At 48.3% G+C, this 26,315-nt stretch overlaps 1 protein-coding gene across 1 annotated transcript in view; it reads left to right on the forward strand.

Annotated features, from left to right (window-relative positions):
* The window catches only part of CFAP57 (cilia and flagella associated protein 57), a 76,684-nt gene that overhangs the window by 4,847 nt on the left and 45,522 nt on the right, over positions 1 to 26,315 (forward strand). Inside the window, exons 3-9 of the mRNA XM_062191100.1 lie at positions 3,586 to 3,902; positions 8,788 to 9,074; positions 11,055 to 11,262; positions 15,521 to 15,673; positions 20,809 to 20,948; positions 22,413 to 22,578; positions 23,719 to 23,832. Of these exons, the coding sequence (XP_062047084.1) occupies positions 3,586 to 3,902; positions 8,788 to 9,074; positions 11,055 to 11,262; positions 15,521 to 15,673; positions 20,809 to 20,948; positions 22,413 to 22,578; positions 23,719 to 23,832 (1,385 nt within the window). The remainder of the gene's footprint in view (positions 1 to 3,585; positions 3,903 to 8,787; positions 9,075 to 11,054; positions 11,263 to 15,520; positions 15,674 to 20,808; positions 20,949 to 22,412; positions 22,579 to 23,718; positions 23,833 to 26,315) is intronic.

Consider the following 26,315-nt stretch of genomic DNA (forward strand, 5'->3'; position numbering starts at 1 on the left):
ACATAAATCTTTAAAACACACACACACATAAAATACCAGAAGCAAATATACAAATTCGGCATATTTGGATGGACTATTTTAAAAGATAAACTTATTCACTTGAAAGACAGCGAGCGATCTTCCATCCACTGGATGCAATAGCCAAGTCTCCCACGTGGGTGGCAGGGGCACAAGTACTTGGATCATCCTCTGCTGCCTTCCCAAATGCAATACCAAGGAGCTGGATTGGAGGTGGAGCAGCCTGGACTCAAGCCCATGCCCACAGGATGCTGGCATGCCCACTGTGCCGCCCTAGGATGGGCGGAATTTCCACCTTTGCCCCTAACTTCCCCAGCCTGTATTCTATCCCAAGGGTCCCTCCACCTCCAGTCACCTAAACCAAAAACCTAGACATCATGCTACTCTTGTCCCTCTCCCCTCATCAGGCAATCACAAGGTCCCATGAGTTAACCTTAGCCTTTCTCGGGTCTCCCTCCTCTGTGTTCCCACTGCCTCTGCCACCTTCACACTGCTTATTGCGGCCATCACTTCTCACTTCTCCCCGTCGCCAGCTGACTGCCTTCCTTCCTTTTTTTTTTTTTTTTTTTTTTTTTTTTTTTTTTTTTTGACAGGCAGAGTGGACAGTGAGAGAGAGAGAGACAGAGAGAAAGGTCTTCCTTTGCCATTGGTTCACCCTCCAATGGCCGCTGGCGCATCTTGCTGATCCAAAGCCAGGAGCCAAGCGCTTCTCCTGGTTTCCCATGGGGTGCAGGGCCCAAACACTTGGGCCATCCTCCACTGTACTCCCTGGCCATAGCAGAGAGCTGGCCTGGAAGAGGGGCAACCAGAACAGAATCTGGGGCTAGAACCGGGTGTGCCAGCGCCACAGGCGGAGGATTAGCCTATTGAGCTGCGGCACTGGCCTGCTTTCCTTCCCTCCAGGGTGATCTTCCCGTCAGCCGGCTCTTTCTACCGCATGCATGTGGTGCTCCCTAGATGTGCGCAGTGGCTTCAGTTTGCCTCCCCGGTGAAGTCCAGACTCTTGTGCAAGGCTCTCAGTGACACAGACCTGGATTCTGCAGGGCGCAGTGACTGCCTGCAGCCCTCCCAGCAAGGCCTGGGCCCCGGGGCAGCACTGATGAGCAGCTCGCCACAGCCCCCCTTGGCCTGTGAAGCAGCAGCAGGGTCCTATAACTGGGGACCCAGCACACCACTTTCTTTTAAATTTATTTATGTATGTGAAAGGCAGGGTGAGAGAGAGAGAGAGAACGAGCTTCTAACTGCTGGTCTACTCCCCTAAATGGCTGGGGCTGGACCAGGCTGAAACCAGGAGCCAGACTCCATCCACATCTCCCATGTGGGTACAAAGGGCCCAGGTACTTGGGCCATCTTCCACTGCTTCCTCAGGCTGTTAGCAGGGAGCTGGAACAGAAGTGGTACAGCCAGGGGGCCGGCGCTGTGACATAACAGGTAAAGCCACCACCTGCAGTGCTGGTATCCCATATGGGCACCCGTTTGAGCCCCAGCTACTCCACTTCTGATCCAGCTCTCTGCTGTGGACTGGGAAAGCAGTGGAGGATGGCCCAGGTTTTTAGGCCCCTATACCTGTGAGGGAGACCTGGGTGAAGCTTCTGGCTCCTGACTTTGGATTGGCACAGCTCCAGCCATTGCAGCCATCTGGGGAGCAAGTCAGCAGATGGAGGATTCTCCCTCTCTCTCTCGCTCTCTCTCTCTCTTTCTGCCTCTGCCTTTGCCTCTGCCTCTGCCTCTCTGTAACTCTGCCTTTCAAATAATAAGTAAATAAATCTTTAAAAAAATAATAAAGAAGTGGAGCAGCCGGGACTCGAATCAGTGCCCATAGGGGATGCCAGTACTGCAGGGTCCCAGCCGCCCAGTGCCTCACTTCCTAATGCACCTTTTCTTCCCCCGTTCCCTCCCTGCCTGGGCTTGCAGCCGCGGACAGCTTGCCAGCAGAGCACAGTGCCTAAGGTCTGTGATACTTTTAGCCCAAGAAACTGGTTTCATTTTCATTTATTTTAAAAGCAGGAAAAATGGATATAACAATAATGAATTATATATTAGTGCATGCAACCTGGGTTATATTTCTCTTTATGTCACTCATAATACATATTACTGCATCCATTTTTAAAAATATGAGAAGTGTTAGGCTCAGTGGTTAAGATGCTGCCGGGGACACCTGCATCCCATATCAGAGTCCCAGCTCTGCTGCTGATTTCAGTCGCCTGCTAGCGCACACCCTGGGAAGCAGCAGGTGATGGATCAAATACAGGGGTTCCCACCATCCGTGTAGGAGACCCAGATGGAATTCCAAGTTCCCGACTTCAGCCTGACCCAGCCCCAGCTGTTTCAGGCATTTGGAGAGTAAGCTAGCAATAGGAGATCTCTGTCTCTGCCTCTGCCTTTCTAATAACTAAATAAATACATTTTAGAAAATGATGTATGGGGGCCAGCATTGTGGCATAGCTGGTTAAGGTTGCAATGCTGGCATCCCATATTGGAGCACTGCTTCAAGTCCCATCTCATCTGTTTCTGACCCAGCTCCATAATGAACCTGGGAAAGTAGCCGAAAATATCCCAAGTGCTTGGGCTCCTGCCACCCTTGTGAGAGACCAGGATGGAGTTCCAGGCTCCTGGCTTCAGACTGGCCCAGACCTTGCTGCTGCAGTCATTTAGAGAGTGAAACAGTGGGTGGAAGATGTGTGTGTGTGTGTGTGTCTCTCTCTCTCCCTCCCTCTCCCTCCCCCCCCCCCAGTCTCCCTCCCTCCTCTCTCTGTCATTTTGCCTTTTAAATAAACAGCAGACAAATTTTAATAATAATAGGGCCTGTGAAAGCAAAAGTGCATGGCGAGCACAGGACTCCTAAAGCAGCCTGGGTTACACTTGCGGCCCTGCCCCCGGCTCTGCTTTCTGGAGGACCGTGGCTGTCGCCTGCAGCCTCCTTGCTTCCTGATTGGCAGAAGACAGCCCGGTCTGCCTGCAACACCTGTAGATCCCAACAAGGGGACTGAGTGCATCTGTCCCTGGTGTGCAGGAGACCACAGGTTTTATTGTGAAGCCGTTCCTGCAGCCTCCGCCTCCATCCTCTGGCCGAGGCTCACCTGCCGTGCCACAGATGCCCTGAGAGGAGTCCCCGAGGCAGCAGCCAGCGTCTGGAGCAGAGGAGGAGTGTGAGGTGGTGGCCACTCATGGCAAAAAGGCCTCTGTGATGTGCCCCAACTGCCCGTCTAGGCCCATCTTCCGTCACCTGGCTCACGTGCACTCTTCAGCCATACGCCCCTGTGTGGTTCTTCCACCTGCTCTACCCTGTACAACATCCACATCCAGCTCGGGCTCTCCCTGCTACTATGCCCCTGCTGCCACCCCACCTCATCCGCCTTCAGGAAGGGCTCGGACCTCTCCTGCCCCAGGCTCTCCAGGGTGCCTATCCCAGTTGTCCTTGGGCCTAGGCACTGCCAGAACTGATGTTTACCACCCACGCGCCTTTCCCCACAGCATCAGCAGTGCCCGCTGCCCTGTCTGGCTCGTGTTGAGCCCAGGTGAAAGCATGGTGGGCCCTCATTTTCCCCTTTCACCTCTTGTTTGCAGGCTCAGACAAGAGCCAGGGCATGCTGGCCTTGTCCATCAGCCCCAATCGGCGATACCTGGCTATCTCGGAAACCGTGCAAGAAAAACCCGTCATCACCATTTACGAACTGTCATCTATCCCTTGCCGGAAGCGCAAAGTCCTTAGCAATTTTGACTTCCCAGTTCAGAAATTTATTAGCATGGCTTTTTCTCCAGACTCCAAGTACCTGCTGGCTCAGACATCAGCCCCAGAGTCCAACCTTGTCTATTGGCTATGGGGAAAGCAGAAAGTCATGGCCATCATCAGGACCGACATTCAGAACAACCCCATCTATCAGGTACCTCTTAGCATAGCAAGTACCATGCGAACTGGGGAAAATGGCAAGAGCTGTCTTCTATTGACTGCCTTCTGTGTAGCACTGTGCTGACTTCTTTCCTACATGCATTTTAGAAGCTAATCCTACAGCAACCGTGTAAAATGTGAGTGATCATTATCCCCATTTCACAGAGGGGGAGCCGAGGTTCCACAAGATGAAGTGACAGCCAAGTTCCAAGAGGCAGTGCGGGGCAGAGCTGGGGTTCTCTGACTACAGGTCCTTCGTCTTTGCTCTGGCCCAGAACTGCTTTCTGATCACAGCTTGGGCTCTAGGGTAGATTCATAAAGCTTGCTTGCTGTCCCCATGGTCCTGGCCTCTTCCTGGCAGTATTTCTGAGCAGTAGGAAGGTTCCAGGAATGTGGTATAAAATGGCAGGTCTATAGGAAGCTGTTGATGAAGTTGCAGTTATACAGGGAGAAGCATTTCCTATTGTGGTTTGAGAGCAAAGTGAAGACTTCTCAGGAGGCGGTTCACTGCATAGGCAGGGAATCTAAGAAGGGGTTTAATCTTGATAAAGTCACCGCACTCTAGGATCTAGTACTCCGTTCTACAAGTTCAACAACTCACTTAGGTTCATGTTCAGAGATCCAAGCAAATCAGACATACTCAGGTATTCAACTCGTAAGAGGCTGATGTATAAACAAGTACATCACAACCAAGACACACATCATTTATCCTCCCTACTCCCCTGCTGGTAATCAAAAAGTTAAGGGGCGCAATAGCAAACAGAAGGTGATCACAGATGTAGAACAAAAGCAGGTAGAACCGAAAGGCTGTTTCATCCAGGCCATAGCAAGGCTGAAGAAGCAGCCTCATTGAGAGCACAGGGTACCTCCTCTCAAGTAGATTCAATAATCATTTATTTGATTTGCACTATAAATTTTTTTTTAAAAAGCCAGCACTGGGACATAGATGAAAAAGCCATAGAGGCTGGTGTTATGGCTCAGGTTAAAGCCGTGGCCTGTAGCACCGGCATCCCCAGCCCATGCACTGGTTCAAGACCAAGCTGCTCCACTTCCAATCTGGTGCCCTGCACCTGGGAAATCAGCAGAGGATGGCCCAGGTCCTTGGACCCCTGCACCTGTGTGGGAGACCTTGAAGAAGCTCCTGACTTCTGGCTCCTGGCTTCCACCTGTCCCAGCCCCAGTCGTTGCAGCCATTTGGGGAATGAACCAATGGATGGAAGATTCCCTCTCCCCCTCCTTCTCCCCCTCCTCTCTTCTCTCTCTGAAACTTCTCTCTCTGGCACTCTGCCTGTCAAATAAATAAACCCTTTAAAAAAAAAAAAAAAGCCCCAGCCCCTCAAGTGGGCCCCATCTGACTGCCCATCACTATACACTGGGATATGGGTGAAGGCTGAAGCAGCCCAGCTGGTGGAAGACCACACAGCATCCCCCAGCTTGTCTCTCTGCCCCCGACAGGACTGTTTAAACTGCCAGGCCCCTGTTTTTCTGTTTCTGTAGCTGAGCTTTGTTACATTTTGTTGGCACAGAGTTTGGCTTTGTCAAAACTTATCCTTCTGGGTTTTTTGGGGCTTTATAGATTTCCTCTTTCAAGACTTAGGAGTAGGGGCCAGTGCTGTGGTGCAGCAGGTTAAAGCCCCAGCCTCTAGTGCCAGCATCCCATATGGGTGTGGTTCGAGTCCAGGCTGCTCCTCTTCCAATCCAGCTCTCTGCTATGGCCTGGGAAAACAGTAGAAGATGGCCCAAGTCCTTGGGCTCCTGCACCTTCATGGGAGACCCGGAAGAATCTCCTGGCTCCTGGCTCCTGGCTTCGGATCAGCTCAGCTCTGGCCATTGGTGGTCATTTGGGGAGTGACCAGCAGAATGGAAGACCTCTCTCTGACTACCTCTCTGTGTAACTCTTTCAAATAAATAATAAAATAATTCTTTAAAAAAAAGACTTAGGAGTCTTTAACACAAATATTAAATCCCGAAGTCTTGGAGCCAGCACCATGGTGTAGCAGGTAAAGCTGCTGCCTGCAATGTCAGCATCCCATGTAGGTGCCATTTTGAGTCCCGGCTGCTCCACTTCCAATCCAGCTCTCTGGTATGCCCTGGGAAAGCAGTAGAAAATGGCCCAAATCGACACAGAAGATGCTCCTGGCTTCTGATCAGTGTAACTCTGGCTGTTGCAGTCATCTGGGGAATGAACCAGCAGATGGAAGACCTCCTTCCCTTCCTCCCTCCCTCCCTCCCTCCCTCTCTCTCTCTCTGCCTCTGCCTCTCTGAAACTCTTTCAAATAAATAAATCTTTAAAAATAAATAAATAAGTCCCAAAGTCTTAAATTGATTATACCAAGAGAGGACATGTGATCAAATTACAGTGTCTACAAAGCCAAACAAATACCTCCTTGTTCGGCAGCAAGCAAGTCTAAGCCCCTACAGTTTTGTAAGACCACTTCCGCTAGGGAATCGATTTGGTCTTGGAGGTCCTGAAGGGTGGAGGATAGGGATTGTACATCATTAATAAGTTGTTGGGACAAATCTTTATAGTTTTGGACCGCAACTCCCAGTCCTGCGGATCCTGTAACCATAGCTGTGGAAATTCCCAACGTAGCCAATATAGGAATGAATTGTACAGCTCGTTTTTGTCTTCCTGCAATATAATCGAAGGAAGGAATCGGGACAGGGGTATCTCCACTAATAATGTCTACATTGGGCAGAAGCATAGCATATGCACAGCTACCAGTCCAATTTGCCGGTAAAATGATATAGGCCATATTAATGTTAAAGGAATCATTTTTAGGCCATTGGAACAGGAAGGACAGGGAAAGGCTGTAAGGGAGGGCAATTAACAGAGCTATTAAACCCAAGGGTATTATTAAGCGGCAGGAAAACAGCAAGAGGGAGGGGAGGTCCCTGGTGTAAGCAGAGCCAGCAGTTTTCTGCAATGTCTGGGGCAGAGAGATTACATCCAAATCTGCATCCCCTCTGGAATGAACTTTAGCCAGGGGATGGTATTGAAGGGAAGGGTAAAGGCTCTCAAATAACAGCAAAACAGATCCTAATTAAACTATTACAGTTGTCTCAAGTATTACACAGTTTTAAAAAGAGTCTTATCTTTAAGGGGTTTGTGTGCGTTGCAATTTCCACGTTTCCGGTTGTCTCGGGGTCTGATCCTCCGTTGGGGACTCTGGAGTTGCCCTCTTGACGTGTGCGGCGTGCACCCAGGCAGCTATGCCGTCCACCTTGACCACTGTGGGAGTTGTTTAAAGTACGGTGAAGGGTCCTTTCCAGCGAGGTTTGAGGCTTTTCACCTGATGTCTCCTCACGTAGACCTGGTCCCCGATCTGGAAGGTGTGTGGAGTTCCCATGTTCTGGGGCTGACAGACTTCTGCTAGTGGCTTCCAGACATACTCCTGGACTAGTTGCAAAGCGCGTAGCCGCGTCTGCAAGCCAGGGGAGGTAGCATAGGAATCAATGCTGGGACCCAACAGATCGGCAATGGGTGGGGGCCCCCCATACAGGATTTCATAGGGCGTCAAGCCAAAGGCTGAGGGGGTGTTTCGAACCCGGAACAGCACCAGAGGTAACAATTCGACTCAGTCCCTAGTGCCAGTCTCCATGACCAGTTTTGTTAAAGTTTCCTTAAGAGTTCTATTCATTCTTTCTACCTGACCCGAGCTCTGCGGTCTATAAGCACAATGTAACTTTTACTCTATTCCCAACACCTGTACCACCATCTGACTTTGTAGGAAAAGTGCTGTTTTTATGCTAACAAGTCCGGCATAGTTCGCGACGATCTGGAGCATCGCCGCCATGCCATGGCTAAAAACCCCCTGTGGACAGGATTCAATGGACTGCTTCCTTACTTGCTACCACTTCTAGGCCCCATTGCTGGTTTGCTTGTTACACTATCTGTGGGTCCTTGTATTTTTAATAAGCTGATGTGGTTTGTTCGTGAATGCCTTTCAACCGTTCAGGCTCAGAGCGCTAAAAACCGTGGAATCTAGCCTGTAAATTTTAGGATTAAAATTTGTACAAAAACAAAAAGGGGGGAATGAAGGACTTCTGAAAATTTACCTGCTGAAAAACTAGGAAGTTTCAAGAAAGGTCAGTTAGTTTCTGGGAAACTGCAACTTAGCAGATAACAGGGAATAGCAGTTTGGAAACCCCCCTTGTGCAATGGTTGGGATGGGTAAAACTGATGTGTACTGAGATGAGCAGGAATGCTGTATACTAAGATAAGTGAAATTACTGTAAACAAAAACCCCCTTCCCCTTTGTATTCACTTGCTTAAGATAACTTTGTGGTTTTTGCCTTTAAATACTGCCTGTAACCCTTGTCCAGTACCTCACTCTCTCAGGAGGGAGGGGTCCGTTTTGCGCAAAACGTAAATAAAGCCGCCTCTTGCATTTGAAAAAAAAAAAATTACAGTGTCTAGGAAATAGCGGGATGTCCTTGGGTGTTTGGGGCAATGCTCTTGGTAAGGAGTTCCTAGGAGAGGGTTGTTTATAATAGCCTGAGTCAGGCCTCGTCATTCTCTCTTCTTCCTGGCTTGCCATGGGGTCCCTCCTGTGCATATGCTCTGTCATTGCTGTCCCTCATCCAGACTAGTGGGGCCTGACCAATCTTGGACTGTGAACCTCCAAAACCGTGAGCTAAAATAAACTTCCTTCTTTCCTAACTGGCTCCCCCCATGTATTACAGCTGACTATTAGAGGGCCCCACAAATATAATGAATATAGATGTGTATCCTTATCAAATGTGGTATAAAATTAAATGATTTAGTGATCTGTAAAGGACATTGTGAGCTACTTAAAACTAAATGTTAATTAGTAAGGTGAGAAATAATCCCATCAAGATTAGTTTCATTTTTTCTTTTGTTTACCCACGTCTTACAGGTGAGCTTCAGTCCCCAGGATAACACACAGGTTTGTGTCACCGGAAATGGGATATTTAAGCTTCTCCGTTTCACTGAGGGGACTCTGAAGCAAACCAATTTTCAGAGAGGAGAACCACAGAACTATCTAGCCCACGCCTGGGTGTCCGAGGACAGGATTATCGTTGGCACTGACACAGGCAAGCTCTTCCTCTTTGAATCTGGAGATCAGCGCTGGGAAACAAGTATCATGGTCCAGGAGGCCACCAGTGGCTCAAAGAGCCTGGATATCATCCAGGAATCAGAGAGGTAATGGCGCCCTCTGCGCTGGATCCCACACACTCACCGTGCTAACAGATTTACCCAGAAAGCTGCATTTTTAAAAAACATTCTACTTAAAAGTCTACTGTGTTCATTTCCCCTTTTTCTGTATAATGTCCCTCTACGTCCAAGCACAGACTTGATAGGACCATAGCCTAGATGCAAGCCTTTTTTTTTTTTTTAATATTTATTTATTTATTTGAAAGGCAGAGTTACAGAGAGGCAGAAGCAGAGGTGGGGTGGGGGGTTTTCCATCTGCTGGTTCACTCCCCAATTGGCTGCAATGTCCAGAGCTGGGCCAATCCGAAGCCCGAAGCCAGGAGCTTCTTCCAGGTTTCCCATGTGGGTGCAGGGGCCCAAGGCCTTGAGGCATCTTCCACTGCTTTCTCAGACCGTAGCAGAGAGCTGGATCAGAAGTGGAGCAGCCAGGACTCAAACTGGTACCCATATGTGATGCCGGCACTGCAGGCAGTGGCTTTATCTGCTATACCACAGTGCCGGCCCCGAGATAGAAGTCTCATTTTATAGCCATTTTAGTATGACTAGTCTTCAAAATTATACTTTTTCAAAAATACATTTTCTAATGGCTGCCTAAGTTACTGTATTGATTATGGTAATGTCCACTGGGCCCTTGCAGCGTGTAAAACATCTTGCTGGGTGCAGGGGATCCAGGTCCTCAAGGAACGTACCATTCACTGGGAAGTGGCAGACCAGCAAAGTACGAGAAGTTGTGGGTAAACCTAGTAGAAGCATAAGGAGTCAGGTGGGGCCTCAGGCGGGAGTGCTCCGTTTTACCACTGTCATAACCGCAAATAACTGTATCTCACATTCGCTGGGTGCAGCTCCACTTGTACCCAACACTGCTTTCAACTTTCCTTATTTGTTCCCATTTGAGTCCTCCCCTGCACGATGCAAATCACTATCATAAATATTTTATAGACAAGGAAGCAGGTGAAGTGACTCACTCAAGCTCACAGCACCATTACCTGGCAGAATCCGTATTCAAACTCAGATCTAGCAACCTCTGCAACCTGAGCTCTCAACCCAGTGGCATCCAGTGGCTCCTCCCTCAGTGACTTCCCTCCCGCCCCTCCTTCGCTGTGCCCCCATACAACTCCTCTCGGGTCATGGTGACAGAAGCGCATCCAGTGCTCAGTGTGCAGTGGGCTCAGGGCTCCCAGAACAAAGGCCAGATCCCTTCACTCAGCCCACGCATCCCCGCTGTGCTCACCCTTCTTTATATCCGGGGCATCTGCTCTCACCTCTCGACGCACGCCCTCTGTGCAGACTCGCTTCCAGGCCTGGCGGTGTGCAGTTCCCCGTGTCCCCCTGTCTGTCCTGTCTGTCCTGCAGGTCCCAGCTCGCAGCCTCTGCTCATCTCAGACCCGTGCACCTCCTCTGTCCCTGTCCTCAGAAAACCCCTGTTAACCTGCTGACCAGCTGCTCCCATCCCACTCAGCTGTCTCCTAACAGCTATGCCTTGGTCCATAAGCTTCTCAGGACAAGAACCGTGTCAGTCTTATTTACCATTGTTGCACAGAGCTATTAACACAGTCTAGCTCCAAATAAGAATTTAGAGAAAGATACAAATATTTAATGTATGAATCGATGAAAGAAAATGGAGACCTGGATTCAGATCTCAGCTCTGCCACTTAGTAGTTGGATAATGTCAGTAAAACCACTCTGAACCGCTTCCTTCAAAGCACAGCAGAGGCTGAGCGTCCTCTGACAACGTGGCCACCACTGCCGTAACACACAGGGTTGTGAAACATCCCATAAATGCGTAGCCTGCCAGTCTCCTCTCGTCAGAGTTGGCGCCCGCAGGCCGAGGGGCAGCATTTGCCTGGGGGAGCAGGGATCACCGGGTGGCTTCTCCTCTACCCAAGGCTGCCCTCTTTCTCACCCCGAGCAGAATTCAGCCCTGTGGAATTGGCTCTGAAAACTGTGGATGCTGTTTTCCGTTTCCAGCCTGATCGAATTCCCGCCGGCCAGCTCCCCAGTCCCTTCCTATGAGCAGATCCTGACGGCCAGCAACTACAGCCAGCTCGCCATGCCCCAGGTGTTTGCCATTGCAGCCTATTCCAAGGGGTTCGCCTGCTCGGCTGGGCCGGGGAGAGTCCTGCTGTTTGAGAAGATAGAAGAGAAGGATTTTTACCGGGAGAGCAGGGAAATCCGGGTAAGGAGGGGAGAGGGGAAAGGCACAGGACCAGGGTGGCCCCCTTGCCGTCGGCGCTCCGGCAGCAGGGGCTCTGACAAGGCACTGAGGGGGCAGAGGGCGGCAGCATTGGGCACAGATGGTGGTGACTGGTGATGCCCGTCCTGGCGGAGGTTTTAGCGTGAGGTGGATATGTTTGGGTTTTTTTCTTTCTTTTTAAAAACATTATCTATTTGAAAGAGTAACAGAAAGAGAGGGAGAGAGAGCTCTTCCATATGCTGGTTTACTCCCCAGATGGCCACAATAGTGAGCTTTGGGCCAGGCTGCAGCCAGGAGGCAGGAACTCCACTGAGGCTCCCACATGGGTGACAGGGACTCAAGCACTTGGGCCATCATCCCCTACCTTTTCAGACAGCAACAGCAGGGAGCTGGATTGGACAGAGCAGCTGGCACTCAAAGCAGCACTCTGGTATGGGACGCCAGCATTGCAAGCTGTGGCCTGACCCACTGTGCCTCGATGCTTTACCCCACATTTGGGGTTTAGAAGTAGGAAGACATGGGTTTGAGCCCTGGGAGATAACTTTGGCAAGTTCTATTTCCTCTGTCCCCTCCGTGTTCCCATAGCCTCTGTTTGTTATGGCCTGTGTGGATGTTGAGTGCCCGGCAGACCTCCTGGCACATCGTCAGCCTTTAGCCAATGGGTGTGGAATAAATGATACACAGGGTGGTGTGGGAAGGGGTTGGGGAGGGTCAGGAAGGCTTCCCAGCATTGATGGGAAAGTTCGAGGAAGGGTCCTAGAAGGTGGAGAACTTCTGACTGCAGGAAACGAATTAGGAACTCCCATGAAGGGAGCAGCGTAAGCAAATACACCACTGAGGAGGCCATGTTCTGTCCCCAGTGGACAGGGACTGAAGTCACTTGGAGGGAAAAGAAGGGCGCTGAGGCTGGGGAGAGATCTCAGACTCCAGCCTGAGGGCTGTGTGTGGAACTAGCAGGTGCCTGCCAGGGTTTTGAGCAGAAGGGGGTACACGTAAGGAATCTACCCCCTGATACCTGGCCAGACCGACTCTAGAGGCACTGGACGTGAGGGGGTTAGAAGCACCGAGGGAGGCAGACTGGGGCTGTGGGGCTGAATCTCGCAGTACCCATGTTTCTGCATTGAGAAAATAACCCATCCCTCCTGATACCAAGATGAAAGGACAGCCCAGCCAGGCCACCGTGGGCAGGGCTTGGCCACTCGGTGCTCAGTGAATGATAGACGTGCTCCTATTAGGAATTGGTGAAGAGTCTTTGCGGGACCAGCTTTGTGGCATAACAGGTAAAGCTGTGTGGTGCTGGCATACTGTATGGGCACTGTTTGTGTCCCAGCTGCTCTACTTCCGATCCAGCTCCCTGCTAGTGGCCTGGGGAAAGCAGCAGAGGATGGCTAAGTGTTTGCACCCCTACACCCATGTTGGAAACCTGGAACAAGCTCCTGGCTCCTGGCTTCAGCCTGGGCTAGCCCTGGCCATTACTGCCATCTAGGAAGTGAACTGTTGGGTGGAAGAACTCTTTTTCTCTCTCCCTCCCACTCTCTGTAACTCTGACTTTGAAATAAATAAATAAATCTATAAAAAAGGAGAGAGAGAGTCTTTATTAGTGAAGTCAGAAGGTTTAAGGTGTAAGATCAGGGCAGCAAGTAGCAGGGGAAGTGGGGACAGAGAGCCTTTGTGAAGGTTGAGTCTCTAGGACTTTCCCTGAGGAGCTATGGGAGGTCATGGACATGGGACGCTCAGAGATAGCTCCCAAGCATTAGGGCCAGATGTCCGGGAACGGACCAGCTGTAGGGTAGCTGGGGTAAGAGCAGAGTCGCTGGGACTGATGGGAAGAAGGCAGAAGCAGTGTGAGTTTATTTTTGCTCATAAAACAATTCATTCTTATTGTTTATCATGTGCTAAGCTCTGTGATAGCTGCTGGGAGTGCAGTGGGGGAAACCAACACACCAAGAGCTTGCCATCACTGCTCAGTCAAGAAGCAAAGAAACAAACAGGACTTGGTTGTCAGATGGAGATGAACACGGTGAAGAAAATCATGCTAGAAAGAGGACAGGGAGCCAGAGGGCATTCTGCTCTGGCAGGAGTGGAGGGAGGAGGGGCCGGTGCTGTGGCACAGGGGGTTGAGCCCCTATGGGCACTAGTTCGAGGCTCTGCTGCTCCACTTCCAATCCAGCACCCTGCCAGTACCCATGGAAAAGCAGCAGAACTTGGGCCCCAGTACCCACATGGGAGACCCCGGATGAAAATCCTGGCTTCAGCCTGGCCTAGCACTGGGGGGTGAAGCAGCAAATGGAAGATATCTCTCTCTCTCTCTCTCTCTGTCTCTCTTCCCCCCCCCCTTGTCCCTCCCCCTCCTCCCCACCCTTTCTGTGTTACTCTGCTTTTCAAATTAATAAACCAGTCTTTTTTTAAAAATAACGGAAGGAGCCTCGCTAAGGAAGTGGACTTTTGAGCAGAGACCCAGATCAAGTGAGGCTGCTGGAAACATGGATTTATGGGTTGGGAATGGGAATGGGATCAATACACACGCATACACACACACACACCAGAGAGAGCAAGCGAGCAAGCGAGCTTAGCATTATAATCATTTGTGCTGCCGCCGTTTTCTTCGGCACACTCATATTGAGTAAAATCCCTGAAAGATAAACTACGGAGAGGGGTGGAAAAAGACTGGGGCCAAGCCTAGGCACTTCCTGATGTGGAGGCTGCTGCAGGGTGAGAGCCAGCAGAGGATCCCAAGAAGCAGCGGTGGTTTGTTCACTCACTCTTTCTCCATATCCACTGTGCGCCTTCCCTGACAGAACCCAAACTGGCACCTAAGACAGGGGTCAGACCTGGCCTCTTGCCCGCAGGAGCTCACTGATGCTGGAGAGAACAACCGTGTGCCGGGCGCTGGTGGAAGCCCTGGGCCACAGCAGGGAGACAAGATGGACAAGGTCTTTGGTCTGAGGGCTCCCAGTCTACACCATGTGGCAAACCCGACCACAGTGGGTGCACCTAGAGGCCAGCAGCACCCACATGGCCCACACTTCCCAGAGGCTGTACTGTCCTAGGGTGCAAGGATGTTGGCTCCGTGAAGAGGCTCGGGTACACAGAAAGACAGGACTCCAAGCCCAGGGAGGGAGGCATGCGGCCCAGAGAGCTGAGCAGCAACGGCGGGGCTGTCCTCACTGCCAAAGGCTCCAGGCAAGTCCAGAGGATGAGGGCAGAGCAGCTGCCATTGGCCTCGGTGACAGGGGAATTTCTGGTCTTTGGGAGGACAGTTTCAGGGAATGATGCAGTGGAAGCCAGAATCTAAAGAATTAAGAAGCTGAGTGCGAGGTAAAGAAATGAAAAGGTGGGCATCTTTCAGAAAGTTTGGTTGTTAGTGGAAGACCGGTGGCAAGGAAATCTAATTTTATAACTTCTGCGTTGGATGTTAGGAACCAATGTGAAGAGGGATCTGCTGGCGGGAGCTGTGGGGCCCCTTCTCTCTCTGCCCTGTCAGCCACCCCATGTGGTTGCAAGGCCGTCACATAGCCCTCTGCTGCCCTCCAGTGTGCACCAGTGTACTCAATGCCAGGTGACCCAATGCCTTGGGCTTCCAGCAGGTGGCAATAGTGGGATGGATGGATTGATTGATTCTTAAATTTTTACTTAGTTTCTTTGGCTTAAAGAGGCAGGCAGAGGAGAGAGCAAGTACATGCAAGATCTTCCATTCATTGTTTCACTCCCCAGATGCCTACAACAGCCAGAGCAGGGCCAAACCAAAGCCGGGAGCCCAATCCGAGTCTCCCACATGGATGGCAGGGACTCAAGTACTTGAGCCATCATCTGCTGCCTTCCAGGGTGTGCATTAGCAGGAAATTGGATCATGAGTAGCCAGGACTTGAACCAGGCACTGTGATATGGGAGGTAGGCATTCCACTCAGGGACTTAACCACTGGGCCCAATGCCCACCTTAAGAGTGAGATTTAAATGCTCACTCTAAGTTTGGGAGGGGGGTCTCTAACTGAAATGTATAGATTGATCGTTGGTCACATTTGCTGCTATCTTATTATTTAGCCACTAATCACTTCACAGAGAATACATGGTGGTATTGAAAACTCAAAGACAGAGTCAACTCCAACCCTCCCTTCACACCTGAGGCGGCTCCAGGAAGCATCCTGGACTAGGGGTCTGTAAACCAGCAGAAAACTCCAGAAGCCTAAGCTATGTCCAATGATGCGGGGACGGTACTGACACTGCTTTGCATCTTGGGCAGATCCCTGTGGACCCGCAGAGCAATGACCCAAGTCAGTCTGACAAGCAGGACATTCTCTGCATGTGCTTCAGCCCCTCGGAGGAGACCCTAGTTGCCAGCACCAGCAAGAACCAACTCTACAGCATCACCATGTCCCTGACAGAGATCAGCAAAGTGAGTCTCCCCTAGCAGCGCCTCCTTCCAGAACAGTCCTGTGCACCTGGCGGAGGCTGGTCACCTTGGGGACAGATTTAATGCAAATGGGCTGAGGGTGGGCTCCTTCACCTGCTTCATAACAGAGCAAAAGAAACTCTCGGGTGTCCATGCAGGTGCACTCTGAGACACCCGGTGGGGCTGTGGTGGCTGCAGCCACTTTGGGTCACATTGATGTTGTCTTACTGAATTTAAATCTTACAGTTCAATTACACTTTGAGGCATTTAATCTGTTGCTTTATTTGTGTGCACAAAGATGTACATATGAAAAGCTTATTGCTGCTCTTGTGTTATTTTGGAATAACAAATACACTGCAGAGGTCACAACCCAAAAGCACTGCTAACACACAGATCGCCTTGGACTTAGGAAAGGGACACTTTGAAAGTAAGATACTGCAATTTCCAGTTTGCATGCACCTGATAGCATGGATTAAAAATGGCTAACACAAAATTTGACAAAACAGGGAAAAGAAACCCTCTATAATCATAGCAGGAGATTTTAATGTGTCTTTCTCAGTAATTGGTATGTTTAAATAATACCTTTATTGAGTTACATTTATATAATTACACTAGTAATTATTGTATTTTTTAAATATTTTATTTATTTGTTTGAGAGGTAGAGTTACAGACAGTGAGAGGGAGAGACAGAGAGAAAGGTCTTCCTTCCGTTGGTTCACTCCCCAGATGGCCGCAATGGCCGGCGCTGTGCCGATCCAAAGCCAGGAGCCAGGAGCTTCTTCCAGGTCTCCCACGTGGGTGCAAGGGCCCAAGCAATTGGGCCATCTTCTGCTGCTATCCCAGGCCATAGCAGAGAGCTGGATTGGAAGAGGAGCAGCCAGGACTAGAACCAGCACCCATATGGGATGCCAGTGCTGCAGGCAGAGGATTAACCTACTGTGCCATGGCACCGGCCCCTATTGTGTGTTTTAACATACAGTTAATCTATTTGCAAAGTGCAACTTAATGAGTTTTAGTATATTCAGAGTGGCATGCAGCCATTACCACAATCATTTTTAGAACACTTTCATCATCTCAAAAAAAAAAAAAAAAAAGAAAAAAGAAAGAAAGAAAGAAAACCACCCATTCTCTTGAGCTATTATCCCTCCTCTCCTGTCCACTCACCTGCCCCAGGCCTAAGCAAGCACTAGTCTACCTTATGTCTTTATAGATTTGCCTATTCTGAACATTTCATATAAAAGGAATTATACAATAAAAACATGTATGATTTCAAGGTTCTGCCATATTGTAGCATATATCAATACTTTATTCCCTTTTTGTGGCCAAATACTCTATTGTATGAATACATCAAAATTTTGTTTAACTATGCATTAATTTTGGACATTTGGGTTTTTTTCGTCTATTGGCTATTATGAGTACTGCTGCTATAAGCATTCCTACACTAGCTTTTATGTAGAAATATATTTTCGTATCTATTCTTAGTAGTGGAGGATAGTAACTCCATGTTAAATCATTTGAGGAACTGTCAGAATGTCTTCCAAAGTGGCTGCACCATTTTATATTCCCATAAGCAGTGTATGAGGGTTCTGATTTCTCTAAATCCTTGCCAACACTTATTATTATCTCACTTTTGACTATAGCCGTCCCGGTGGGGGTAAAGTGGTATCTCATGATTCTTTTTATTTGTTTATTTGTATTTATTTGAAAAGCAGGTGATAAGAAAGAAACAGAGAAAGAGATCTTCCATCTGCCGGGTGACTCCCCAGATGCCCACAATAGCTGGGACTCAGCCAGGCCAAAACCAGAACCCAGGAACTCCATCTGGGTCTCCCACATGGGCGGCAGGAACCCAAGTACTTGAGTCATCAGCCACAGCTTCTCAGGGACGTTAGCAGGAAGCTGGATCAGCAGTGCTAGTAGCTGGGACTCAGATCGGGCACTCTGATATGGGATGTGGGCATCCCAAGCAATAGCTTAACCTGCCAGTGCTACAGCTCCTGCCCCATCTCTTGATTTTTATTTGCCTGATGACAATGATGTTGAACATGTTTTCACATGCATTTGGCTATTTGGAGAATATCTATGTAATCTGTTGCTGATTTTAAAAATTGCTCAACTATGTTGTGGCACAGTGGGTTAAGCTGCTGTTGTGATGCCAGCATTCCATATCAGGGTGGCGGTTTGAGTCCTGGCTGCTCTGCTTCTGATCCAGCTTTCTGCCACTGCACCTGGGAAAGCAGCAGAAGGTGGCCCAGGTGCCGGGGCCCCTGCACCCATGTGAGAGGCCAGGATGGAGTTCTTGACTCCTGGCTTCAACCTGGCCCAGACCTGGCTGTTGTGACCATTTGGGGAGTGAACCACCAGATGGAAGCTCTCTCTCTCTCTCTTTCCTCCACGTTCTCTCTCCCCCTCTCTCTTCCCTTTCTGTCTCTTGCTCTGCCCTTCAGATAGGTAACTAAATCTTTTCTAAAAATTTCATAATTTTCCTTTTCATTATTGAATCGTAAGAGTCTCATTATTCAAGACACAGTCCCTTATATTGTGACTTGCAAGTACTTTGTTGTAAGAGTTTGTCTCCATTTTCTTGATAGTATCCTTTCATGTACAAATGTTTTTAAGTTTTATGAAATCTAATTTGTCCACTTTTTATTTTCTGGGTTAACCTTTTGGTGCTGTATTTAAATTCAGGGCCAGCATTATGGCACAGTGGGTTAAGCTGCCACTAACGGCTTACTAGAGTTTCCTGCAAGTGAGCAGTTGTTGTCTTCATGATGCTTTCCAAATGCTCTTGTGTTTGACTTTCAGCAGTTTTTACCATGATGTGACTACTTATAGATCTCTCCATGTTTTTCCTACTTGGAGTTTATTGAATTTTCTGTGTGTATAGTGTACAATAGTGTTTTCTGTAAATTTAGGATGTTTTCTCATCATTATTCAAAGATTTTTTTGGGCTCCTTTCTCTTTTTCCTCTCCTTCTAATCACTTTATACATAAGTTGGTGTGCTTATTGGTGGCCCTCATTTATCTGAGGCTCTGCTCATTTTTTTTTTTTCTCCCAACTCTTCAGATTGCATAATATTAATTGACTTTCAGGTATACGAATTCTGTCAGTTCAGTTTGCTCTTGAGTCCCTCTAGTGGATTTTCCATTTCAGTCACTGTACTTTGTAATCCCAGAATTTCTAGTTTTTATACACTATCTGCACCTTTATTGGTAAAATCCCTTTATTGTTCTATATTTGATGGGCTTCATTCTTTGAATATATTTACAGTGATTACTTTAAAGCCTTTGTCTTTTTTTAAAACTTTTTTGTTTTATTTATTTATTTGAAAGAGTTACAGAGAGAAAGAAGGAGAGGCAGAGAGATAGAGAAGAGAGAGAGAGAGAGAGATAGGGGTCTTCCATCTGCTGGTTCACTCCCCAGATGGCCACAACAGCTGGAACTATGCCAATCTGAAGCCAGGAGCCAGGAGCTTCTTCCAGGTCTCCCACGTGGGTGCAGGGGCCCAAGGACCCAGGCCGTCCTCCACTGCTCTCCCAGGCCACAGCAGAGAGCTGGATCAGAAGTGGAGCAGCCAGGGGCCAGCACTGTGCAGAGTGGGTTAACGCCCTGGCCTGAAGCACAGGCATCCCATATGGGCGCTGGTTTAAAACCTGGCTGCTCCACTTCCTGTCTAGCTCTTTGCTATGGCCCCGGAAAGCAGTAGAACATGGCCTAAGTTCTTGGGCCCCTGCACCCATGTGGGAGACCTGGAAGAAGCTCCTGGCTCCTGGCTTCAGATCAGCACAGCTCCAGCCATTGCAGCCATCTAGGGAGTGAACCAGCAGATGGAAGACACCTCTGTCTCTCTCCCTCTCTGTCTCTCTTCCTCTCTGTCTCTCTCCCTCTCTCCCTCTCTCTCTGCCTTTCAAATAGATAAATAAATCTTAAATAAAAAAAAAAGAAAAGAAAATTGACCTTGCATGAATTGATTATAGTAGTGTGAAACTCTGCTTCTGGAATATAAAATAAATAAAACAAAGATACAAAAATCAAGGAAATAGGATATATATGAGATTTGGGAATGGGAGAAAGAATTTGAAAAGTTTTAGAGGAGAATAAGTAGCATGAAATAGTTATCCTGGATGCGCAGAAAGCAAACTTACTGAAAAGCATGGTAACATTAGCAGGCAATGTTAAATGCCAACTGCAGGTTTGTGGTCATGAGTTCTAAATGAAACCAATAAACCTGTTTGTCTGATGCTTCATCCCACATGACCTATACAGGCAGGGGTACAAAGAAGAGGAGGAAGCGAGAGAATTATTTTTGTTCTTAAGACAAGAAAGACTTGAGTAGATTTGAAAGCTAATGGGAATGTGCCTGTGCAGACAGGCGGGTTTAAGTTACTGAAGAAAGTAGGGGTAGCAGACGGAGAAGACTGAGAAAGATCTTCCCAGCACAGTGCCTCTTCCCCTGAGATACAAGTAGCAGAGGAGGTTGGAGTAAATGCACCTAAGCTCTAAGTGGGGGTGGGCCAGAAATTCAAGGGAATCCCCATTTCAGCCTTTTCCTGGGTTGTTAACAGACCGGAAATGTGTCCACCTCGTTAAATCTCCTCACTCCAGTGTCCTGGGGATGCTGCCTCTGCTGGTGAACACCTGGAACCTACATGACCAGTGCAATAGGATGCATTTCAATTTAAAATCACTCACCAGACTCTCATTTGCTGCTGGTGGCAGTTAGTACAGTCTCTTTGGAGAGAAAATTGGCTTTACTTACCAAGATCCTTAAAATTATTCATACCATTTTACCCAATATTCCACTTCTAGAAATGTATCCTAAGGAAGTAATCAGAGAAATGCATAAAGGCTTATGTGCAAGGGTGTTTAGTTTAATGTTACTTCTAAATAAAAAGTGGAAACCACTTAAGTGTTCCCACAGTAGAGGAATCACTAAATTAACTTCTGGGGTTGCCATAGAATTCAGTCTTTTATTACCATTAAAGGAATAGTGGCATAGGTAATGCTAAAACAGTTTGCCCATCGCCTGGTGTCTCCGTCCCCAGGCTAATAAATATTCTCGGGTACTAATTAGAGCTGAAGGGCAAACCAGCCTTTTGTTTACTCTGCCGGAATTCATTCTGTGTGGTTTCTGCAGGGGGAGCCTGCTCACTTTGAGTATCTGATGTACCCGTTGCACTCAGCGTCCATCACTGGTCTAGCCACCTGCATCCGCAAACCCCTCATTGCCACCTGTTCTCTGGACCGGTCCATTCGCATCTGGAATTATGAATCCAAGTAAGGAACGGAAGGCTTTGCTACTGTAGTATTCAGGAGTTTGGTTGTTAAATTTGTTTGGGTGAATTGTTTTAATTAGAGATACTTTGTATTATTATTTGAAAGGCAGAGTGTCAGAGAGAGGGGTGAGAGATCATCCATCCTCTGGTTCACTCCCCAACATGCTTGCAACAGCCAAGACTGGGCCAGGATGTAGCCAAAAGCCCAGAATTCTGTCCTGATCTCGCACATAGGTGGCAGGGACCCAACCCCCTGAGTCATCCTCTCTTCCCTTCCCAAGCACAGAAGCTGAGTCCGGAGCACAATAACTGAGACTTGAAGCAGCACTCCTGGGTGGGATGCCGGCATCTCAAGCGGTGGCTAACCTACTGCACCGTGATGTCCACCCTTAATGAGGGAGTTGTAAAACTTAATTAATGGGAGGGAGGGAGGGAAGAAGGAAAATATCATCATGTTATTAGAATTCTATCTTTGTAATACATGAAATCTGTTCTCTTTATATTAATTTTAAAAATAAATTAAAACTTAATTACTTCAAAACTGGAAAAGACTTTAACATCAAGTCAGCCAACCTACTGACTTGATTTCTCTTATATGAGCTAGAAAATAACTCCGTGTTCTTACTCAATGCTTATGACATGCCAGACACTATGCTAGATTCCCCATGTCCTTCTAGCCCTCCCGTCCCCTCATCACCCCTATCTGGTCTTTGCATCACGGGGCACTCCAGACTCTATTCTTCCTCGTCAGTCATGCAAGCATTGCCAGCATGCTAGTGATTTACTCCTGGCATAGCTGCCGGGACCCTGTGTCAGCCCCACACTGGCGTTTGTTTTGTTCTTGTGTACAGTTTCAAGGGCTGTTAAAAAAATATTTGTGGCCGGCGCCGTGGCTCAATAGGCTAATCCTCCGCCTTGCAGGGCCAGCACACCGGGTTCTAGTCCCAGTGGGGGCGCCGGATTCTGTCCCAGTTGCCCCTCTTCCAGGCCAGCTCTCTGCTATGGCCCGGGAGTGCAGTGGAGGATGGCCCAGGTGCTTGGGCCCTGCACCCCATGGGAGACCAGGATAAGTACCTGGCTCCTGCCTTCGGATCAGCACAGTGCACCAGCCACAGCACGCCGGCCGTGGCGGCCATTGGAGGGTGAACCAACGGCAAAGGAAGACCTTTCTCTCTTCTCTCACTATCCACTCTGCCTGTCAAAAATTTTTTTTAAAAAATTTGTACACTACTTGTGACTTTTGGAATATCAACAGAGTTGGGTCTTCACCATCACAAAACAACCCTGGGTACCATACTCAGTGCTCAATTTTACTGCAGATAGACAAAATCTAGGAAAGAGAGGAACCACTGATTGCAAGCAATGGAGCATCCAATTGCTATGATAGTAGTAGATGTCAGATTTGGTGGAGGACTCAGGATGTCGTGAGCTAGGCTCCTAACTCAACTGTCCGTCTTTTCCACAGCACCCTGGAACTGTTTAAGGAGTACCAAGAAGAGGCATATTCTATCAGCCTTCACCCATCCGGACACTACATTGTAGTAGGGTTTGCTGACAAATTACGCCTAATGAACCTACTCATTGATGATATTCGTTCTTTCAAAGAATACTCTGTCAGAGGATGCAAAGAGGTAAACACTGCTGGAGATGAGTGTCTAGTTTCTTGGAAAGCCAGAGTTGAAATATCATGAGTTCACATGCTCTGGGGAGGGGGACCTGACATCTGTCTTACAGAACTTTAGTAGTTTCCAAAAAGAAAAAAAAAAAAAATCCCAATTCTTCTCCCACCAAACTCATTGAGTATCCAGTTCTATTTCCATTTTCTCTCTCTCTTTTTTTTTTAATCTATTTGTTTATTTGAAAGGCAGAGTGACAGAGAGGAAGAGCAGGATTGAGAGAAGAGATTTTTTTCCATCCACTGGTTCACTCCCCAATTAGCCACAATGGCCAAGGCTAGACCAGGAACTCTCTCCAGGTCTTCCATGTGGGTGACAGAGGCCCAAATACTTGGGCCATCATTCACTCACTTCCTGGGCACTGTAGCAGGAAGCTGGGACTTGAACCAAAGCTCCAGTATGGGATGCCAGTGTCACAAGTGGCAGCTTAACCTGCGGCACTGCCCTGCTGGCTCCCTATTCCTGTTATCTTATGCCCACCAAAATATTTCATTGAATCCCAAACCTTATGAGATCCCACCTGTGAAAAACCCTCCCTGTGGCTGTGGAATATTGACAGATACTGAAAAATAAAAGTCATTTCAGAATCAGAGTCACCACTAGGAAGGTGAGGTTGGGGATTGGGAGGAGCCATGGAAGAATAGGCATCACTGGTGAGATGCAGTGAACAGCCCAGCAGCTCAGCCCTTGAGGTGACCTACAGAAGCCAGCCCGTGTCTCGGGACTCCCCTCTGCACTCTGCATCAGTCTATCTGCAGACAGAATGGGGGCTCTGCCATCCAGGCAGCTTCATGCTTAGTGCGCATGGCAGTGTCCGCATCTTGGCCCTTATGAGAGTCAGGAATAGTGAGAGTACCCAAAAATATCTTCGAATTCTGTCCTATGAGGGGGACTCCAGAAAGGTCATGAAAAATAGAATTAAAAGGTAAGCTTATTTTGGTGCAAGACAATTGGAAATCAGTGTGCATGAGAGGTCTTCAGGAAGTTCATGAAAAGTGCATGCTATGAAAAACTGCATGAATTTCCACGAACTCTCTGAGGTCCCCTCCTCCTGGGTGCTCATTTCCTCCGTGCTCGCTTGCTCTCTTCCTGCAGTGCGCCTTCAGCAATGGAGGCCACCTGTTTGCTGCAGTCAATGGAAATGTGATTCACATTTTTACCACCACGAGCCTAGAGAACATCTCAAACCTGAAAGGACATACAGGGAAGGTAAGTGAGTGAGCCGTGCCCAGGGAACAAGGGGCACAGAGCGAAGCCCTGGGCGAGCCGGTGGGTTACAGGTGAACAACAGAGAAGCTATTCCTTTCCTCATAGAGGGTTCATTGTCTACCTGAGGAAAGAGACAATAAAACAATGAATGGCACAGACAGTTTTAATTATAAATTGTGATTAATTCAATGGAGAATAAAACATGAGGCTTTATTAGAGGAAATAATGAAGAGTTGGCATAATTTAGGTTGAGAGGTTTGCAGACATGGTCCTGGACGAGGGAGTAGGAATTAACCAGACAGAGCTGGCGGAGATAATCATTATAGATAGGGACCCAAAGACGGGAGGTCGATGGAGTGTCAGAGGAACTGAAGGCTCTGTGAGAGGCGTCAGGAGGAAGCTGAGACTGGAAAAGGTCACAGGGTCCCAAATACGTGGAATCTTGTTAGCCTTGAATTTTATACTCTAGCTTCCTTCTTTGAAATCATTGACATCGTAGCGCAGGGAATTAGATGATCGTATTTGCATTTTAGAAGATTAATTTGGCTACAGGGGAAGAATATGTTGAAGGAGACAAGAGTAGAAATGTTGAGGCTGGCGCTGCGGTGTAGTAAGTTAAGCCTCTGCCTGCAGTGCTAGCATCCCATACAGGCGATGGTTCTTGTCCCGGCTGCTCCTCTTCCGATCCAGCTCTCTGCTATGGCCTGGGAAAGTAGTAGAAGATGGCCCAAGTCCTGGGGCTCCTGCGCCAACACACTTGGAGACACTTAGAGTCCCAGAAGAAGCTCCTGGCTTCAAATCAGCATAGTTCTGGCTATTGTGGCCATTTGGGGAGAGACCCAGCAGATGGAACATCTTTCTCTCTGTCTCTCCCTCTCACTCTTTGTAATTCTACCTCTCAAATAAATAAATAAAATCTTTTAAAAAATGATTTGTATCAATTATTTGATAGAACTTGTCATCATACCTCCTTTTAATTTTGTTTTGAAAGTTTGCTTCATATATATTCTTTTTACATTATTTTCATTTTATTTGAAAGACAGAGAGACCAAGAGCAAGATCTTCCATCCGCTGGTTCACTCCTCAAATGCCTTCAATAGCAGTGCTGGACCAGGCCACAGCCAGGGACCTCCAACTCTGTCCAGGTCTCCCATGTGGATGGCAGGTTCCCAAGTGTTTGAGCCGTCACCTCCTGCTCCCAGGGTGCACATTAGCAGGGAGCTGGATCCGAGGCAGAGGAGCCAGGACTCGAATGAGGCCCTGTGATGGAGGATGTGGGTGTCCTGGGTGGTGGTTTAACCGCTGCACCGGAGCCCATCCCTTCCTTTAGTTCACTGTGCACATCAGCATCTGCCAGGTCTACCGTCTGGGCACCTGCAGAGGCAGTTCTGCTGCTGCTCCTTGTTCTGTTGTTACTTTCTTTTTCTTATTGGTCACACTGTCCTGTTTGTTTTATAGGTTTGTTTGTTTGTTGTTTCTTTGCATTTTTAATAATTTTTGTTGACTAAATGGTTTACACAATATATTAGAGCAATTCTAGATACTTTCCCCCCAAGGGGTGATGGTGGTGGTGTGGTGATTTGTGTGGCTGGTTGTTTAGTGACAGCTGGATGAATTCTGTGAAGTTGTTTCTCCCAGATTCTGATGTCGCTGCTCGGACTATGTTTCTTGCCTTTTTAGTTTTTTTGTTTGTTTGTTTGTTTTGTTTTGTTTTTGGGGGGGTGGATTGTTTGTTTGTTGTTTGTCTTTTAGCCTAGCTACCTAGAGATTCCCACTGCTAATTCCTAAGCTGCTTATAAATCACAGATCTTACGTAAGCCCCTCAGCCAACTGTGGCTTGGAGGCGGCTGTCACAGTTCAGGGAGTCTGTTGTTTTGTTCCTTGTTCAACCAGAAACTGCTGTTTTGGAGATTCTCTGACTGTGCCTGAGAAGGGGCAGCCATGGCCATGGTTGCAGTCTTCCAGGCTACCAGGGAAGAGTGATGTGGGTGTGAGCCTGGCTCCTAGGAGGTGGCCCTGGGTCACAGGAGCTGCATGCTCCTTGCTGATCAGATGCTGCGTTTCCACTCCTTGTGCCAGTGAGGCTCCATCCTGGGTCTCCAGCAGCTTAGGAGATACCTTCAGGTTTTCACCACGTCCTGCTCGATCGCTCCTGGGTGGCTGTAGCCTAGCGCACGCACACAGCCACCAGCCCTAGAGTAGGCTGTGATCCCAGAAGCAGTCTCCTTAACTGTCTCTTTCCCATGCTCTCTTTATTAAAACTCTGCTACCCTGCCATCTTGCTTGTACCATGTAGTTATACTCTACCATGGTCTCTGTTGTAATCACTGCCGGTAGGCATGACCTCCTCCGGGCTGTGTACCACATAAAGGCAGTCCCTCAAGAGAGGCAATAGAACTCTTTGTTTTAGGGCATGAAGTCACCCTGGGCAGGGTCATGGTCGGGGACCTGCTTTTCCAGGAGTGACTCCCCACTTGGAGTGG

Source organism: Lepus europaeus, chromosome 5 (genome assembly GCF_033115175.1).
Source record: "Lepus europaeus isolate LE1 chromosome 5, mLepTim1.pri, whole genome shotgun sequence".
Lineage (NCBI taxonomy): Eukaryota > Metazoa > Chordata > Mammalia > Lagomorpha > Leporidae > Lepus > Lepus europaeus.